General features: G+C 32.8%; 1 protein-coding gene and 1 long non-coding RNA gene across 6 annotated transcripts; one reads left to right on the top strand and one right to left on the bottom strand.

The window, feature by feature from the left end:
* Positions 1–75: 75 nt before the first annotated feature.
* Positions 76–15909, bottom strand: LOC111697977 (alpha-(1,3)-fucosyltransferase 10). 4 transcript variants are annotated; one of them, XM_023468173.1, is made up of 18 exons: positions 15739–15909; positions 15097–15156; positions 13735–13807; positions 13312–13348; positions 12753–12830; positions 12025–12108; positions 11440–11484; positions 9921–10016; positions 8273–8411; positions 6896–6939; positions 5044–5168; positions 3971–4026; positions 3635–3694; positions 3405–3484; positions 2553–2659; positions 1694–1770; positions 1230–1267; positions 76–301 (listed from the first exon to the last, which is right to left on the bottom strand). In XM_023468173.1, the coding sequence occupies exons 1-18, from the start codon at positions 15856–15858 to the stop codon at positions 166–168; spliced, it is 1455 nt and encodes a 484-aa protein (XP_023323941.1). In that variant the 5' UTR covers positions 15859–15909; the 3' UTR covers positions 76–165. The 4 variants fall into 4 exon arrangements, with proteins under 4 accessions (XP_023323941.1, XP_023323942.1, XP_023323943.1 ...); XM_023468176.1 differs by having other exon boundaries at positions 273–301; positions 1230–1276; XM_023468174.1 differs by lacking the exon at positions 3635–3694.
* On the top strand, positions 8773–9756 carry LOC111697978 (uncharacterized). Of its 2 annotated transcripts, XR_002764431.1 has the most exons (4): positions 8773–9005; positions 9108–9160; positions 9233–9441; positions 9505–9756. It is a non-coding gene; the product is annotated as an uncharacterized LOC111697978 (long non-coding RNA). The 2 variants fall into 2 exon arrangements; XR_002764430.1 differs by having other exon boundaries at positions 9233–9756.
* Positions 15910–18903: the final 2994 nt, after the last annotated feature.

Genomic DNA, 18903 nt, shown 5'->3' with positions numbered 1-18903 from the left:
TGCAAGCGGGGAACATACTGGCAGACATTATTATTATATCATTGAATGTCGTCGTAGTTTTAATAAAAATAGATAGTACATTTGTAACCAACTTATATTGTCGATTTTAATGAAAAATAATACTATATGTAAATTATCACAGAAAACGGGGAACTTTGAAGGGATTTAATCCTTGTTTGAATTCCATTTCATAAACTCCGTTTTCCATTTGTCCAATACCAGGTCATTGAACTCAACTTTACCAGGCAACCTAGCACCTTTCTCAGAAAAGTTTTTTATAATCGCAGAACTGTATTTCATCCTGAAACATATATTTTAATAGATTTAAATCAAATTTTAATGGGGGGGGGGGTTCACTATAGATGATAAGCATAATTATAATATACTAAAATTAAAATCACAGAGAAAGAGATAAACAGGAGAGGGTAAGGTACAGGGTTGTCCATAAAGGATGAGACTACGCAGTAAAGACGACCCAAAACTCTAAAAATTTGACAATTTGAGGTATGATTATTGGTTTCTGCATTCAATTCAGTATTTTAATGGTTTGCTACAAGATTAAGCACTAAAATAACCCATGTTTTGTTCCACAAGGAACCCTGAATGCAATAAAACGGACTAATCGAATTCCGTACAATCGTCTCTGAAGTCCCATCCTTTGTGGGTAACCCTGTATATTGTAAAGATTTTCATTTTCGGTTAAATTTTATTAAGCAATTGACATAAATACAACCAAAGGAAATAACCTATACAGTGATAAACAGAAAACTCTGGAATAATCAGATCATATACATACAGAGCGTCCCATATCATATTGGATTATCTCCAAGCTTTAACGCCAAAATACGCAAATTTATTACTCGAAAAAACCTGGCATTTTTTGCAAGAGAAGTTTTATATTAGCTCTAGACATTTTTTTTAATGATTTTTTTCTGATTAGTTCCTCAAATCTCCATTTAGATCTAATATGATGTTACTGATGTTACTGTATGTTACTTTACTAATTCGATCATAAGTTTGAAGTATTAATAGGCCTCTATATACCTAAGTCGCGGACACTATATTAAATTTGCTATCATCGGCCTTGTAAGACAAAAATGATGATTTTCTAGGCAAATAATAAGCTTACAGAGTTTACATAAAGAAATTAAACCTTATTTGTACATATAGTTAAATATTAACTCAAATCATATTTCCTTGAGAATTAGATAAAAAATGATCAGCCTTACCTGAAATAGTCTTGTACATATCTATCGGAGTAATCAACCTATAACATCATAACATAGAAATATTAGAGATTAACAAATAAATTAACAATTTTAGAAGGCGAAACACCCACAGGAAAAAAAAACTACAAATGTTTTAAACTTTATTGTTAAATTTTGCTTTCATCAATTTCTTTGCGATATCTTTATTCTTAAAAAATAAAAATTAAAACACGATCCGAAAATGTTCTTCGGTAATTTTTTATATGTCTTCTGCTAGGGCCACAGTGTAGAAAAAGCAAATGTTAATAACAACAAATTTCAAAAAAATTATTGTTCTATACATCATATGTCAAATTTTGACTCTGTAAAAAAATATAGGCAAAAACGACCCAACTGAAGGCAACCCTGGCTTCCCCCAATTGTCGGAGGGGGGGGGGGCAGTCCTTCAGCCCACACTTCTAAATAAAAAACGCAACACATCCAACCTGTTTAGTGATTGGATGGACCGGGACTGGGCAACCATAGTGTTCCTTTGTAGCTCTGTACACTGCAGAAGAAAATCCTGGAAAACAGTAACACAGACATTACAGACACAGTAACAAAGGGTATATCCTACAAAGAATGAGACTTCAGAGACGACTGTGCGGAGTTCAAAATGACTGCAGTTTTCTTATATTCATGATTTCCTGGAACGTGTCTGTAATCTAGTTTTTTTTTCTTTCACAATCATTTAATACATATATAGTGACTACATTCAAGGCTGAAGACTTACTCTTATAAACTTGGAATCGTCATATTTCAAGAGTTTAATGTCGTCTTTTCAGTCTCATCCATGTCTGGTAGTATTATTTGTTTGGTTATGTACGATTCGTCCAATCGAAATGAAAAGCTGATCTTTCATTTAGTTGAACCATCGAAAAAAGCGCAAAAGATCTTATCATATTTTAATATTCAAAACGTTCAACCCAACAAAATTATATAAAATAGAAGATGCGATATGTTTACATTTAATGGGTATTTATACTTTAAAGGCTCCAAAGTAAAGACTCAGTGACTTTTAAACCAGATGTCTGAATGAGCAGGGATCGGAATTAGTAGTCGTTGAACTAGATCTTGAATCACCGATTCAATCTCCAATTCACAGACATTTATAATTGTGACAAACAAAAATCATTTGATATCATTTTATTCAAATTAGAAATATATCTAACTGTAATAGTGTTCTTTGTCCGAAATATATTATTGTTATTTCTAATATCTAACTTTGACTCAGTGATTTAGAATTTGAACCGGCGGTAAGTAGTTCAATGACTCCAATTAATTAACATCTCACACCGAACCTACCCATATTCTTGAACTTGTTGCTCCTGTGTATCCTGGTGCAGACTAGACACTGGAAATGCTTGACAGAGTTACCCTTCTCCATCTGGTCTTCTACACTTACACCCCAACTAGACAAATAGGATTGTTTATTTGGTGTACTGTACCGTTTTGGATCATGCTACTGCTCATTATTAATTACTTTTTTGCTTCTAAAAAAATCATTAAATAATATTTCTTCTTCTTCTTTCTGTTTCAAAGTTGAACATTCAATTTGTTGTTCCTAAAAATGTCTTCCAATGCCTGACCAATTTTTACCTAACATACTTTAAATTTTATTTAAAAATTATTAAACTTTCAGATTTGTCAGTTTTTACTTTTTTATCTAAACACATCTGTTATATAACTATAAAGCATGAATGAGAGAAGTCTTAATACTTACGTTTAATATGCATAAACGTTAATCAAACGTCGCCAAACTGTTATATCAGCGATGATATATGATATTATATATATCTATTCTATTGATCGATATCTTTAGTATCTATATGCACACACAATCTATCTATCTATCTATCTACTTACACTCTTAAATATAACAAGATTGAATTGATAAACAATTTATATAAACTTTTTTGTTAACATGAAGTCAATACTTTAGCACTTGGTGTCCCTGACATTCTTTTTTATACGCTTTTTTAAATGTGCAAAAGCTTTTTATCAATATGTGCAGTGCACAGATATAATCTGAAATGTTTTCATACAATTTTGAACTTCAGGTTTAAAGTCATAAAATGAAATATAAAAGCAACATTTTCATAAAGTTCATTTTATTCAAAGGAAGGATTTTAAACTAGTTGTCCACCAAATATTTACCTTCTTTCACTTAGCAAATGTCGGAGGTACTGGTTTTCCACTTTCTTCAATGTTTTATGCTTCATGTACTGCATGTACAACTAAAAAGCAAATTATTCTGCTAAATTTATGTAAAATCAATTTATATTTGTCTTCAAAATATCTCAATGTAAATTGTACAATGTACAATTTACAATCTACGAATGTATGACAATACAGTAAAAGGAGCATGTAATAAATGAGTACTTTACCTTTTCGTTTTTGGCGATATTTTTGACAAGGTTTGCAACATCTTCAACGGATGAAAAGTTCTGGAGTCAAATTTTTTTTTTTTTTTTTAAATTATTCTAAAATGTGAAAAAAGTTGACATTTCGTTTCTTGTATTGGGTTTGTTTTTACGTTTTTACAATTGGAAACAATTGGAAACAAATAATTTACTTCATTTAGAAATTCTATAACTTTGTAATCTCTATGTCTAATTGCAACCTGATTGCTAGGGTTTATCAAATTAGAGTTAGAAGCAAGTGTTCAGTTCCTGTAAAACGTTTTAATCTTGGGAAATCTAGCAAAATAAATTTTTTATTTCCTGAATTGATATTATTGAAGTTGGGTTTGGTAAATATTCGTCAACATTCGGAGCTCCTAGAGACAAGGAAATATCATTAAAAAGATTTTTTAGAAAGAGAAGATGAGGCACATTCAGAGGAGGGGGGGGGCTATTTGGGGTCAGCCCCCCTGAACCAGTGAAATCTATGATTTTTCGGGCTTTTTCAGGAAAGAAAAAAAACTAAGCCCCCCCTGGAAAATTCCAAACTTCCTTACTGAATTCATTCCAATTTAAATAACTCTATACTAATATATGACCTCTATCTGCAGTAACTACTCAAGTTTTTTAGTTGTTTTCTTAGATTTTTAAAGTTGATCAAAATACAGATAGAACCAGAAAACTTAGGAATTTGAAGACGACTTTCAGATGCGTGTTATGCTGATGAGAAGGATGGAGCACATAGAGCTGGAAACGGAAGCATTGCAGAAAGTGTTACAGATATAAAACGAGATTGAAAGACTGAAGGCAATGTTGGAAAAGAATAAGAGGATAGATGAGACACAACAACACATGGAACATCTACAGGAAGTAGTTACAGCTGGGAGAGCAACCCTGAGTACGTAGGCTGAGATGAGTGAAACTGAAGTTATTATTGAAAAGAGAATACGGAAGTTTGTCGAGAGTGCTCCCAAAAACAGTGGAAACCCGGAGAAAGTGTTCTAATGGTGCGAGAATTTGGAAACTCATCTCATTAACTGTAAATGGGAAACGATCCCAAATAAAGATGTGTAAAGGATGCTGGTGTTCTGCATCACGGGACCAGATAGAAAAGAGACACTGCCGCTTTATCCCACAGGGTTAAAGAATTTAAGACATGTGAAACAGGAGTGTTTATCAATGAGATGCGCATGGGACTGTATAATGCAACGTTGAAGAAAACATGCCTGTTTTTATGCTTAAAGAGCTGCAGTATGAAAACTTGTTCGAGGCATAGCTACAGGGATGACATACCTAAATATATAGGGATGACCTACCTAAATAAATAGGGATGACCTACCTAAATATATAGGGATGATATCCCTAGATATATATTGGATATAGGGATGACCTACCTAGATATATAGGGATGACCCCCAGCTGTAAAGCTCTCCAGAGTTTCTCTGTTATATAATCTGGACAAACAGCATTCTCGAGGGTCAGCATGAACTTGTATTTAGATATCTCAGCGTAGAAATCACTAAAAAATTCAATTATATATTTAATACAATTTTTTATAATCAAACTTTTTGTTTGTAATTTTTATACCTTTACAACCTAATATTAAGAAATATATATTTTCTTGTTTTTACACCATCAGGTTGCAAAGATATCAGGATTAAAACATTAGAGTCTGCGGTGAGTCTTCTTAAGTTTTTCCTTTGCTCATTATATCAATTTGATTAAGATCATGTTTAGATGTTAATTAAACTCTTTAAGAATTAGCCAACAAAAACAAAACAGCAAATCTTGAAATTAACGTTAAAAATTAACAAAAATCGCATTTTATTATCCAGATAGTTACTTATTATGCACAGACGACATTGAACCCTTAACTTATCATGGACTAAATCTTAATTGAAAAAAATAAATAATATTAGAAATATGCAGTGCAGGAAGCCCCATCGGACATCATTGTTTATATATAAAAAGTGTCGATGCAAATATAAACAACTCCCGACCGACAAGGTTTTTATTCCTCCCAGAATAATTAATGATAACAATTATAACACTGTTATTTTGGTCGCAGTGTTATAAAGTTTTTGGACAGAAATTTTCTCTTTATCGAGAAGGTTCAAGCCATTATAGATTTAATTTTGTCCCGAGCTTAAGCGAGGGACAAATAATCTAAAAAGGCGAGAACCTTCGAGATATAGAGAAAATATAAGTCCAAAAACTGTACAGCACGCCGTACCAAATTAATAGTGTAATAGATAAATTTATGAAACGTTTGTGTACTTGTCTTATTTCAATGGCTATTTCAATAGATCAAATAAGCTGTGAAACAAAGCAGAAGTCAAATAAAATTAATTTCAATTTTATTTTATAATGTACAGCTAATTTAACTTTACAGCAATTCCATGAAATTAACTATGAAGTGAGTAAGAATGATAAAGTACACTATAGTTTCATAAAAATATAGTATACTTTTCTCTAGTTATTAATCATATTGATGTTTCTACGGTATCTCCCTTCATCATATTAAATTATATCTGCACTCTGCACTGTTAGTGTGAGAAAGCCCTATGTTACAGTAGTTCTCGATTGGCCCGCTAGAGTTCTCTAGTGACATTTCAACTTCAGTGTTTTTCTTATAAGATTAGCAAATATAATTGACATAAAAAGATTTTATAAAACGAGATTGCGTGAAAATTTCAAAAATGTTTCGTTTCAATTTCTTCAATTTTGAGAGCTATATTTATAATTTTCTTACCTAGTTTGACATATTATATATATCAGGAAGTTTATTCAAACTGTACAACGTCTTGTCTGTTTGTTAAAATACTTCTGTGGATTTTCTTGACATTAAGAAAATCAATAATACATCGATTATGTTTCACCAATGTAATAATAAGCTCAGGCCTATCGCCTGACCCCTATAATTATATATTAATTGTTTTATTGATTTTCTTATGGTCAAGAAAATCCGCAGAAGTATTTTAACAAACAGACAAGACGTTGTAAACTGAAGACAAATTTCCGGGTTTATATCGTATGGTAAATTAAGTCAAAAAATAATAAATATAACTCTCAAAACTATAAACTGTAAAAAAAAAACATTTAAAAAATTTTCTCACAATTCCGTTTCAGATAAACTTTTCATTTCAATTATATTTGCTGAATTCTTAAGGAAAACACTTTATGTGAGCTGTCACTAGAGAACTCTAACGGACAAATCGTGAACTATCAGGGGGGGGGAGGGTCTACCTGTTCTGCATATTCTCACTACCACGAATACTCCCTGGTAAATCCTAAATATAAAGTTAACGTACTTTTTAATTTTTCCTAATTCAAATCAAAAGATTTAGAGGATTTGAATTCGCATGTTTTTTTTTCAACATATATCACTCCCTATATAAATATATAATTATAGCTATGTATAATACGAATAAATACAAATTTTATTAATCGCATGTATAAAAACAAAAAAAACAAATTAATTGTTAATTGACATATATAAAAATAATAAATCTTTAAGATTTAGATATATGTAAAATGTAAATAAACACCGTGAGCTTGGAACAACAAATAGAGGTTGTAAATAAAGATAGTTATATAATGAAAAATTTATATTTTCCGAGCAAACAAAATTATATGTAATATGTATGGCAAATTTTATCTCAAGTTGAATTGATTCTGATAAGATTTAAGAGAAAATAGTAACATAGATACGCATAATCTGATTACTGTATACATCTTTTTGTATATTTATATAATTATTTTTCAAAAATCAGATTCAAATTTAAACATTTTAATATATTTCAGGATCTCACATATTCAAGTATATCTAGATGTTTTATGCCTTGGGGCAATCCTCAGTAGNTGAACCCAGCTATCTCTACCTTGTTAGTTAGACAGGAACCCAGTGAGTCTACTTGAATGTACTTCATGAACTCTTGAACCCAGATATCTCTACCTTGTTAGTTAGACAGGAACCCAGTGAGTCTACTTGAATGTACTTCACGAACTCTTGAACCCAGATATCTCTACCTTGTTAATTAGACAGGAACCCAGTGAGTCTACTTGAATGCACTTGATGAACTCTTGAACCCATATATCTCTACCTTGTTAGTTAGACAGGAACCCAGTCAGTCTACTTGAATGTATTTCATTAACTCTTAAACCCATATATCTCTACCTTGTTAGTTAGACAGGAACCCAGTGAGTCTACTTGAATGTACTTCAGATGAACTCTTGAACCCAGCTATCTAAACCTTGTTAGTTAGACAGGAACCCAGTGAGTCTACTTGAATGTACTTCATGAACTCTTGAACCCAGATATCTCTACCTTGTTAGTTAGACAGGAACCCAGTGAGTCTACTTGAATGTACTTCACGAACTCTTGAACCCAGATATCTCTACCTTGTTAATTAGACAGGAACCCAGTGAGTCTACTTGAATGTACTTGATGAACTCTTGAACCCAGATATCTCTACCTTGTTAGTTAGACAGGAACCCAGTGAGTCTATTTGAACGTACTTGATGAACTCTTGAACCCAGCTATCTATACCTTGTTAGTTAGACAGGAACCCAGTGAGTCTATTTGAACGTGCTTGATGAACTCTTGAACCCAGCTATCTATACCTTGTTAGTTAGACAGGAACCCAGTGAGTCTACTTGAATGTACTTCATGAACTCTTGAACCCAGATATCTCTATTACTGGGGGTATCACACCCAGACTGTACATAGACAACAGGGGCTAATCCTTCATCTTCAGCTAGCCTAGAGAACAAGAATTAAATTATTAATATCTTCTGATAAGATTAGCAAATCAATAATGATCCTAATTTCCAGAAAATAAAAAAAAGTCTCCTAGGGATTGCCAGGGGTCAAAACAACTCCGGCGATAACTAAATTAATAATACGCACACAATTTAGACTTTTTTCATTGGCTGGATTTTTAAACCAATCAAAAGAGAGCAGAAACGTGTTAGCAAACGAGGAGAGTGTAAGATCTATGGATCTTTTCTTAAATCTTGATGTTCAGGTTGAATCCAGAAATCGTGATCTAAAGAAGCACATGAAGATCTACTTATCTAATTCTATACTTGTTCCTCCTGTATATACATATATAAATATTTAATCGAGCTTTATCTGAGATTTTATTTGAGTTTAATTAAATTTTACTTTAAATGTATCATTCTGGCCTAAAGTTTTATATTCTCAAGCCTAAAAAGCTTTTTTACAACGTCTAGATTTATACTTTAAATGAGCCTATAACTAAAAAATATATTTAATGGTCTATATATTTCAGACCATAATGGGCTAGAATAACTGCGTTATCCTGCCTTAGTACTCCAGGTTGTGCAATACTAGGTTTATAAAACATCTTATTTAAATGTAAATGTAACACTGCCTAAAACCTTTTTTGAATTTAAGCTCATTAAAACTTATGGATGTTATATAAAGTGAATCCAGATCGTTCTTGTATTTCATCGCCTGTCCTGAACTATGAACTAATGAATTAACAGGTGAAAATACATTCCTAGAGAATTCTAAACTTTTGAAGCTTATCCGAGACTAATTACTCCTTTATCTTGTAGACCAAGTTCTCCTATGATCTACCCACGCCGTACTCCTTGACGAGGATGATCTCTTCAATCTAAAGAAAGTCTGATAGAGCAGATTCAAACCGACTGCAGAGTGTCTCCCTGCTGGGCACCATCGTCTTCACCTCCCACATGGAGAAGTCCTGTCGGAAGCGTCTTCCTTGCTTCTCTAAACCAGGACTGCTGCTATTAAGCAGATAAAGGTGAAGATTAAATATGAAGCTGCTCTCAAGATGAGATCTAATGTCTAACTTAATCTTATTTAGATCTCATCATTGTCCTCAAGATTGAGATCTGATGTTTAACTCAACCTTATTCGGATCCAATCAGCATCTATCCGTACCTCCTCTCGGAGAAGTATCCGTTCCTCCTTTCAGAGCAGTATCCGTTCCTCCTCTCGGAGAAGTATCCGTACCTCCTCTCGGAGAAGTCCCATCGGAAGCATCTGTGTTCCTCTAAACCGGGACTGCTGCTTTCGAGCAGATAAAGGTATATAATCAAGTTTCGTGTGATCTTTGTGAACAATTAAAGACGTAATAATAATAATAATAACAAAAATAACAATTTGATACTAATAAAAATAAAAATAAATAGTAGATAAAAACATAAGCAATCCATAAACAGGATTTTTTTGCAGATTAAAATATTTAAATCCTATATTATAGGTGAAGAATGCTCCTACCGATTCTTCTGATAAAAAGAGTTGGTATATTTATCGTCTATTAAACTGGATAGACCCTCTAGGTACTGGGTAGTCAGAGCAAGATCGCTTTCTTTCCTAAAAAAGGATTTATCTAAATTATTTACAAGGGTTATTTAAAAAAAAATTTGTTCCGAAAAAAGTTGCAAAAATATAATTTCGACCAGTACAGGAAACATTCAAACCAACTAAATGTGGTGGCTGGTGATGTCGCAGTCGAAGATGTCGGATAAATAATTCTGGACTTTATTGATGTTCGACATCTGCATGTTAGAGATTAAATTATTGATGTTCGACATCTGCATGTTAGAGATTAAATTATTGATGTTCGACATCTGCATGTTAAGAGATTAAATTATTGATGTACTAATGCAAGGAAAGTTAATTGCGGTCGTGTATACTCTGCGTACATATTGAAACCAGTTCTCTTTGGGCAGAATTTGTAAACAAGAATAGATGCATTGATGTTCGTCTTGTATCCAAGGAGGTTTAAAGCATTAAATTTTGATAATTTTGATAATTCTCATAATAGTTTCCTATGATCAGAATATTTCATTGATTTTTTTATGTGAAAGATGGATCCCATGTCAGGCTGTAACATCCGTCTTGTGTTTACATTACCGCCCAGAGACAGTACACTGCAGTACAAAAGATGGGTATACTTCTGAAATAACTTTTCCTGCATTACATTCTTGAGCACAAACAAATATTATCTTCTAGGAATGTTACTTCCTATAAATGAATATTCTGTACATTTTACATTACATTCTACATCCGGCCTTCAGTACACTGTATGAGGAAGTAAATGTATATTTTGTACATTTTACATTACATTCTACATCCGGCCTTTAGTACACTGTATGAGGAAGTAAATGTATATTTTTTACATTGTACATTACATTCTACATCCGGCCTTTAGTATACACTGTGTCAGGAAGTTAATTTATATTCTGTACATTGTACATTACATTCTACATCCGGCCTTTAGTACACTGTATCAGGTAAATGTATATTCTGTACATTGTACATTACATTCTACATCCGGCCTTTAGTACACTGTATCAGGAAGTAAATGTAAAGTGAACTCATTTTTATTCGTCCCCTGTCGTTATATCAGGGTTAATTAAATATATTTTATAAGGAGTAAAATACGAGATCGAATAGGACTTCTGTTAACAAATTTCTTTCACAATCTTTTTTATAAATATAATTAATTGTAACTGAAAATTTACAAAGGTTAAACCTTTATTTGATCAATTATGGGGAAGTATATCGTCGTTCTTCTAACTTAAAAAGTTTTTAATTCTGACAATTTCCTCCATCGTTTCAGCAACAGAAATGCGCGAGTCACTTTTGTATAGAGAAATCACAATTAAATAAATTTCTAAAGAGATAAACAATGATATCTTCTTCATCCTTGTGATACGGACATTCCCCGGAGAGTCACCGAAACTTACGATTTCGAATTTTTCATTTTTTCTTTCAATTTCAATTTCAATACCTGAAGGTGGAAGAGTGATTGAAAAGAGACATCATATCCGCATGACTAGATTTTGAAACATTTTTTAATAAAAAAGTTTTACACGAACATTATATGAAGTGAAAACCCTAAAACTTTGGAATAGGAAGACGATTGTTAGACTCAAGGTTTCATTTTAAAAAGTTCCATGAACATGGAACACAACAATTGTGCAATGTACACAGGCCCATTTCACTTTAAAATTTGATTTCAAGTGTTTTGCCCTGTAGCAACATCAAGTACTCATTAGATTCCTTAAATGTCTTCAATCTTTTATTCCACAGTTCTTTGGTTCTTACTGCAGGACATCCTTTATGTAGTTATCTCTGTTTGTACGTCTAACTGTTTGTATGTCAATTTAAATCATGAACCCCTAAACCGATTTGCCTCAAATTTTGTTTGATGAACTCGGTAGAACCATGGGAATGTTGCTATCTTGGTTTAACAATTCTAAGTAGAGTGGGTTGACTTGTCTAGTAATCTTATGATACAGGATATTATTCAAAACTTTCGAGAGATGAGTGTAACAACGAATATTTCGTTTAATAATATCTAAAATGTTTTTTCCTGAAAATTTGGTTGTTTTTAGGGCTCTCCTCATGAAGCAGGGACCAATGGACATCAGTTCTAGGTAGAGGGAGGTCGTACTCTCTACAGTTCAGTACAACTTTCATAAGCACAGGGGGGAGGTTTGTACTCTCTACAGTACAGTACAACTTTCATAAGCATAGTGGGGGGGGGGTTGTACTATCTACGGTACAGTACAACTTTCATAAGCACAGAGCCCAAAACTTAAGACAGGGTATGGTTATAAAAACCAGTTTCGAAACCCGGGTTTCACGAATGAGGTTATGAAAGTTTTGTGGATATCAAAATTTTTGTGAAGAAATATTATATTATTTATTTTCTTCATATTCTCCATTTTTTCGAATCTCTTTAATCAAAATCTACACAAATGTTAAGACCCCAAAAAGGAAACTAGGGAGTTTCGTTCAACGATACTCTTTTAAGTTTTGGTCTCAGGGGGGGTCGTACTCTCCACGCAGTACAATACAACTTTCATAAAAACACAAGGGGGGGGAGGTGGCGTACTCTCTATAGTAAAGCACAGTACACATTTCATAAGTGCAGAAAGAAAAAAATCTTTAATCTAGAATCACTCGAAACATTTATTTCTGAAGTTTTCTTTTCTATTTTTGAAAAATATTATTCTGATTTTCGTGCTTTAAGTTTCAAAATCTGAATAAGATTTAAATAAATGTTGCACGATTTGTTGATTTTTAATAAAAGTGTTCCTGAAATCAGTTCCATAGAAAAATATATTTGCAAGGTTTGGATGTTTCATGTATTTCCGGTCATTTGTCACAAAACAACTAAGCATACATAAAAAAACGTTAAAATCTTGATATTTTTTATTAATTTGTTAAATAGCAAATATATGAAACAGGGTGTCCCAATAAACATGGGAATTCAGTGACGAATTCGAAATCGTCTTTTCCAATAATTCTTTGATTTAGTATAGTGATACCTACTGAGAAAGCTGTAATCTGTAAGAGTTTCGTCTACTATGTTCACATTTTGTTTGTTTATGTTTTGACTGCATACGGTTGTACTTTGTAAAACAAGAAAATTGCAGTATAAAAACAGTGTAAACCTGTCCGTTTTCACTGTTCATCTTACGGAGACATTATAGACACATCTTTACAGTCTTTTACCGTTTTCATAAAATAATAATAATATTATGGCTTTTAAAATTAGGTATTACAATGCTAATTTATAACAAAGACGATATAGAATTCGTCACTAAATTCCCATGTTTTTTGGGACACCCTGTATAAGACTAGTGAAACTTACCTTTTTCCATCATCACATTCCTGTAAACCATCATCTCCTTAAAAATAAAAATTAATGAAATTTCCTTTAAAAAGTTTAGCCATAATATAATCTTTTTTATTCTGAAAAAGGGGTAGTTTGCATTAAAAATAGCAGTGAAATTTAAAATATTCTAACAAACATGAGAATAAAATCCAATAAACAGTAAATGGAGTCCACCAAAACTGATAATGGAGTCCACCAAACCTGTAAATGGAGTCAACAAAATCTGTCGATGGAGTCCACTAAACCTATGAATGGAGTCAACAAAACCTGTAGATGGAGTCTACCAAACCTGTAAATGAAGCTCACCAAACCAATGAATGGAATCAACTAAACCTGTAAATGGAGTCCATCAAACCTGTGAATGGAGTTCACCAAACCTGTAAATGGAGTCCACCAAACCTGTGAATGAAGTCCACCAAACCATAACAGGAATATCGGGAAAACTAACGTCCACTTTTTTCCCCTCAAGAATCTAAAAAACACTTCAGTCCAAACCTGTTTGGGCAAACTTTAATATCAAATACAATTTATTATCAATATCTAGTTTATACAAAATCTGTCATTTCTTATATTTTCATCAATCTAATTATCAACTTAAACTAGAAGATTACTAGAATGACTTTGAGAACTCGAATTTTACAAGCTTCCATTTTAAAACCAAGAGCGAGGAAAGCAAACTTTTTTTTACTAGAAAAGTTATTTTAAAATCAATTCTTTAGAAAAAGTATTTGTATTCTAAAATATGTAATACTAGCTGAAGAGCCCGTGGAAAAAAAAAATTTGAACAAAAATTCGCCTTTGACCCCCCGTCGGCCACCCATGAGTGTCCGCAAAAAAGTTAAGCCCAATCTGTCCAGCCGTTTGGCCAGCAATATGCAACATATACAAATACGTATGTCTTGTTTTTTTTATAGATTTCAAACTAAATGAAATTTATATTTAAGGTTAATTGAAATTTAAAAAAGAGAAGCACGCCTGATTCACAATTCTGTACCTTTAAACCTTTATCTGATCAAAAGCGTGGAGGATATCGTAGTTTTAGCTTATCCATTGTTTCTGAAGCAGAAATCCGCAATTCACTTTACAGAGAAAATAATCAATTTTTTAGAAAGAAAAACAATAATAACTTAATCAGTCTTGCTAAGATAAAGGTTTAAAGGATATAATTATGAATCGGTCATTTCATTTTATAAATGAGGATTACTTGAAATTACGTCTAAACTCCCTTTAATATATGTTTTTGTCCTAAGCCAACTTACCAGACTAATTTCCTTTAACATAGGTTTTTGTCCTAAACCAAATTACCAGGCTAATTTCCTTAAACATATGTTTTTGTCCTAAACCAAATTACCAGGCTAATTTCCTTTAACATATGTTTTTAACCTAAACCAACTTACCAGGCTAATTTCCTTTAACATATGTTTTTATCCTAAACCAAATTACCAGGCTAATTTCCTTAAACATATGTTTTTGTCCTAAACCAAATTACCAGGCTAATTTCCTTTAACATATGTTTTTAACCTAAACCAACTTACCAGGCTAATTTCCTTTAACATATGTTTCCTAAACCAACTTACCAGGCTAATTTCCTTTAACATATGTTTTTAACCTAAACCAACTTACCAGGCCAATTTCCTTTAACATATGTTCTTAACCTAAACCAACTTACCAGGCTAATTTCCTTTAACATATGTTTTTGTCCTAAACCAACTTACCAGGCTAATTTCCTTTAACATATGTTTTTGTCCTAAACCAACTTACCAGGCCAATTTCCTCAGCAAAAACAGAATTATCCAAAACTTTAAGTGGGGCATTCAGAACCTAAAAAGTCTATTTTTTAAAAATTATTCTGAAAAATAATAAATCATTTTTAATTATAATACCTCCTCTTCCCCCCCCCCCCCCCCCNCGATTTTTTTAAAAAGATGGGACATTAAAACTTAAACATATAAATATGTAATTTGGGAATTATAATGGAAAAATGTAAAAAATAGATGAATATATCTAAACTAAGCATTTATAGTAATTATAAAGTAACAAAGGAACTGAGTTTATGCCACAAAGTTTTCTGCACCCTATATCTATGCAACCTAATATGGTCTAAACCTATTAGATCTGTAGCACAATACATAGTTTGAAATATCAAAGGGTTCCAAAGATAAAGGGATTAGAAAATTGTGTCAAAAACTTGATTCCGTTAAATCTCTTGAACCAATTTAAATCCGGTCTTATTAAAAAAATTACCGTATTCAAAAAGAATATATAAAGCTATATGCTCCCCTCGATTAATTTTTAAAAATTTAAGAAGAGGTAGAAAAATCGGAATATTTTTTTATAGCAAGGGTCACTTGATCCTGAAGTAGGGCTGAGAAAACGTAGCCCCCCCCCCTTCCCTAAAATTACCTTAGGGTTAAAGAACTGCTGGACAGCGTATTTGAGGTAGATAAGGAAGAAGAGGAGTAAAAGAAAGGAGAAGATGGAGAAAATGGTTTTCATCTTTAGTCTCATGAGAAGGTACAACATTATAGTCCTTCATTTAACATATTAGTCTGAAAACTCACAATAATATACATTTCAGGAAAACATATTAAGGAATAAGTCACTAGCTGTCGAGTAACCTTGTTAACCTTTTTGGAAATTGGTTACATTTGGGAATTAAGAAGTAACCTTTGGGAAAATGTGTTAGTAATTTAGTAACTACAGAAGTTACCAGAGGGAAAATTCTACATACTACTACAGTAATAAACAATTAACATTCATTCTGTAGAAATCTAGGCCGACCCCAACTCAACAAGAAACTGCCGAATGACGGAAATATATTTCCAGCTGATAAATAACACAAGTCTATGGTATACTAACATGAAGGTAGCCAGGCAAATGACTACTAAACACTTAGTGATATGTATATTAACCATGTACTTTAACTTTGCTACTATAACTAATAAGAAGGGCTTTCCTTTAAGTATCTACGATACTATACCAGTATATACCAGTATATATACCAGTATATATATATTAACTTGTACAGTTAAATCACAACTCATTAATTATTGGGAAAATCAAGGGGGGGGGAGGGTTAGGTCAATTTACGCATTTAATTTGTAAATTTAGTAAGATAAAACCAAGGAAATGTTTAACACATTTTTTGCTTTAAATATACTCTTCACAATATTTTGACGCACCCCCCTCTAATATGGTTCAAACAGGGTTACCCACAAAGTACAAGACTCTTGACGACCAAAAATCTTTGAAATAAAACAATTAGAAGGTTGAATTTGGTATTTGCACTAAAAATAGTTGTTAAATGTACTTTAATGATTTGGGACCGCAGGAAATTTAAATTACCGGAAAACGGCATTCCGGTAATAATCTTTACGGAAAAAATATGTTGTTGATTAGATGTCTGTACGATAAGTTCTGTACAGTCGTCTCTGAAGTCTCATCCTTTGGGGGTAACCCTGTATTAATCTGCGATCATGCAGATTAACCTGTAAAACTCAAAAGTTGTCACAATGTGGATATCGAGATAAAGTGTTGTATACGATTATATAGGGTTTAGATTTTATAGACTTTACATTAATTCTTTGTAGATATAAAACATTTAATACTGAACATTAAAACCAAAACTCGCTTAATTTGAGTATTTTTTTCAAATTAAAGGAATCGAGTGTAAGCGTAATTTAAAATGACTCTCCATGCAGATGTTGAAAAAAAAATCGAATTTTATTTAAGCCTATATAAAACCCCCTGGCCACCCATGAGTGTTCACAAAAAATTTGAGCCCATTTGGTTCAGCCGTTTGGCCGGCTATACGCAACAAATATACGAATGTCTTGTTTTATTATATAGATATGGACTGTTCACAGTGTAATATTTAGTAAACTGAGCTGTAAACAGAACACGTATAACGTTATATTTACATTTCTAAATATAATAAAAAACAGTACGATCCGTACTGCAAATACAAACAATAACAATTTTGCACGTTTTTTTCTAATCTTTCGATATTAATTTATAATCCTTGACATTCACTTTTTCTAATCCAGTAAATACTAGTTCTAATCCTGCCCGATCTGAATTCCAATCCATATATCAAGGTTTTAATCCTTCTACCATGAAAGTAACAATGTCTTCTCTGGTTCTAATCCTTGTATCCTGGTTCTAATCCTTCTACCCTCGTTTCTAATTCGTGTATTCTGGTTCTAATTCTTGTATTCTGGTTCTAATCCGTATACCAAGGTTTTAATCTTTCTATCCCGGTTCTAATCATTCTATCCTGGTTCTAATCCTTGTATCCAGGTTCTAACCCTTCTATCCTGGTACTGATCCTTGTAACCTGTTTGTAATTCTTCTTTCCTGGTTCTAATCCTTCTGTCCTGGTTCTAATCCTTAAACCATGGTTCTAATCTTTCCTGGTCTAATCCTTATATACTGGATTTAATCCTTCTATCCTGGTTCTAATCCTTCTATTCTGTTTTAATCCTTCTATCCTGGTTCCAATCCTTGTATCCTGGTTCTAATCATTGTATCCTGGTACTAATCCTTCTTTCCTGGTTCTAATCCTTCTTTTCTGTTCTAATCCTTCTGTCCTGGTTCCAATCCTTGTATCATGGCTCTAATCATTGTATCTAATCGTCTATCGTTGTTCTAATCCTTATATCCTGGTTCTGATCCTATTATACTGGATTTAATCCTTGCATCCTGGTCTAATCCTTGTATCCTGGTTCTAATCCTTGTATCCTGGTTCTAATCCTTCTATCCTGGTTTTCCTGATTTTAATCCTTGTATCCTAGTTCTAATCTTTGTATTTTGGTTCTAATCCTTGCATCCTGGTTCTAATCCTTTCATCCTGGTTCTAATCCTTGTATCCTGGTTCTAATCCTTCTATCCTGGTTTTCCTGATTTTAATCCTTGTATCCTGGTTCTAATTTTTCTATCCTGGTTTTCCTGATTTTAATTCTTGTATCCTGATTCTAATCCTTTTATCCTGGTTCTAATCCTTGTATCCTGGTTCTAATCCTTGTATCCTGGTTCTAATCCTTGTATCCTGGTTCTAATCCTTCTATCCTGGTTTTCCTTATTTTAATCCTTGTATCCTGGTTCTAATTCTTGTATCCTGGTTCTAATCCTGGTATCCTGGTTCTAATCCTTGTATCCTGGTTCTAATCCTTGTACCCTGGTTCTAATCCTTGTATCCTGATTCTAATCCTTGCTTCCTGGTTTTAATCCTTTTATCCTGGTTCTAATCCTTGTATCCTGGTTCTAATCCTTGAATCCTGGTTCTAGTCCTTGTTTCCTGGTCTAGTCCTTGTATCCTGGTTCTAATCCTTGTATCCTGGTAATCCTTGTATCCTGATTCTAATCCTTGCTTCCTGGTTTTAATCCTTTTATCCTGGTTCTAATCCTTGTATCCTGGTTCTAATCCTTGAATCCTGGTTCTAGTCCTTGTTTCCTGGTCTAATCCTTGTATCCTGGTTCTAATCCTTGTATCCTGGTTCTAATCCTTGTATCCTGGTCTAATCCTTGTATCCTGGTTCTAATCCTTGTATCCTGGTTCTAATCTTTCTA

Source organism: Eurytemora carolleeae, unplaced genomic scaffold, assembly GCF_000591075.1.
Source record: "Eurytemora carolleeae unplaced genomic scaffold, Eaff_2.0 scaffold111, whole genome shotgun sequence".
NCBI lineage: Eukaryota > Metazoa > Arthropoda > Copepoda > Calanoida > Temoridae > Eurytemora > Eurytemora carolleeae.
This window is presented reverse-complemented; position numbering and strand designations above follow the sequence as displayed.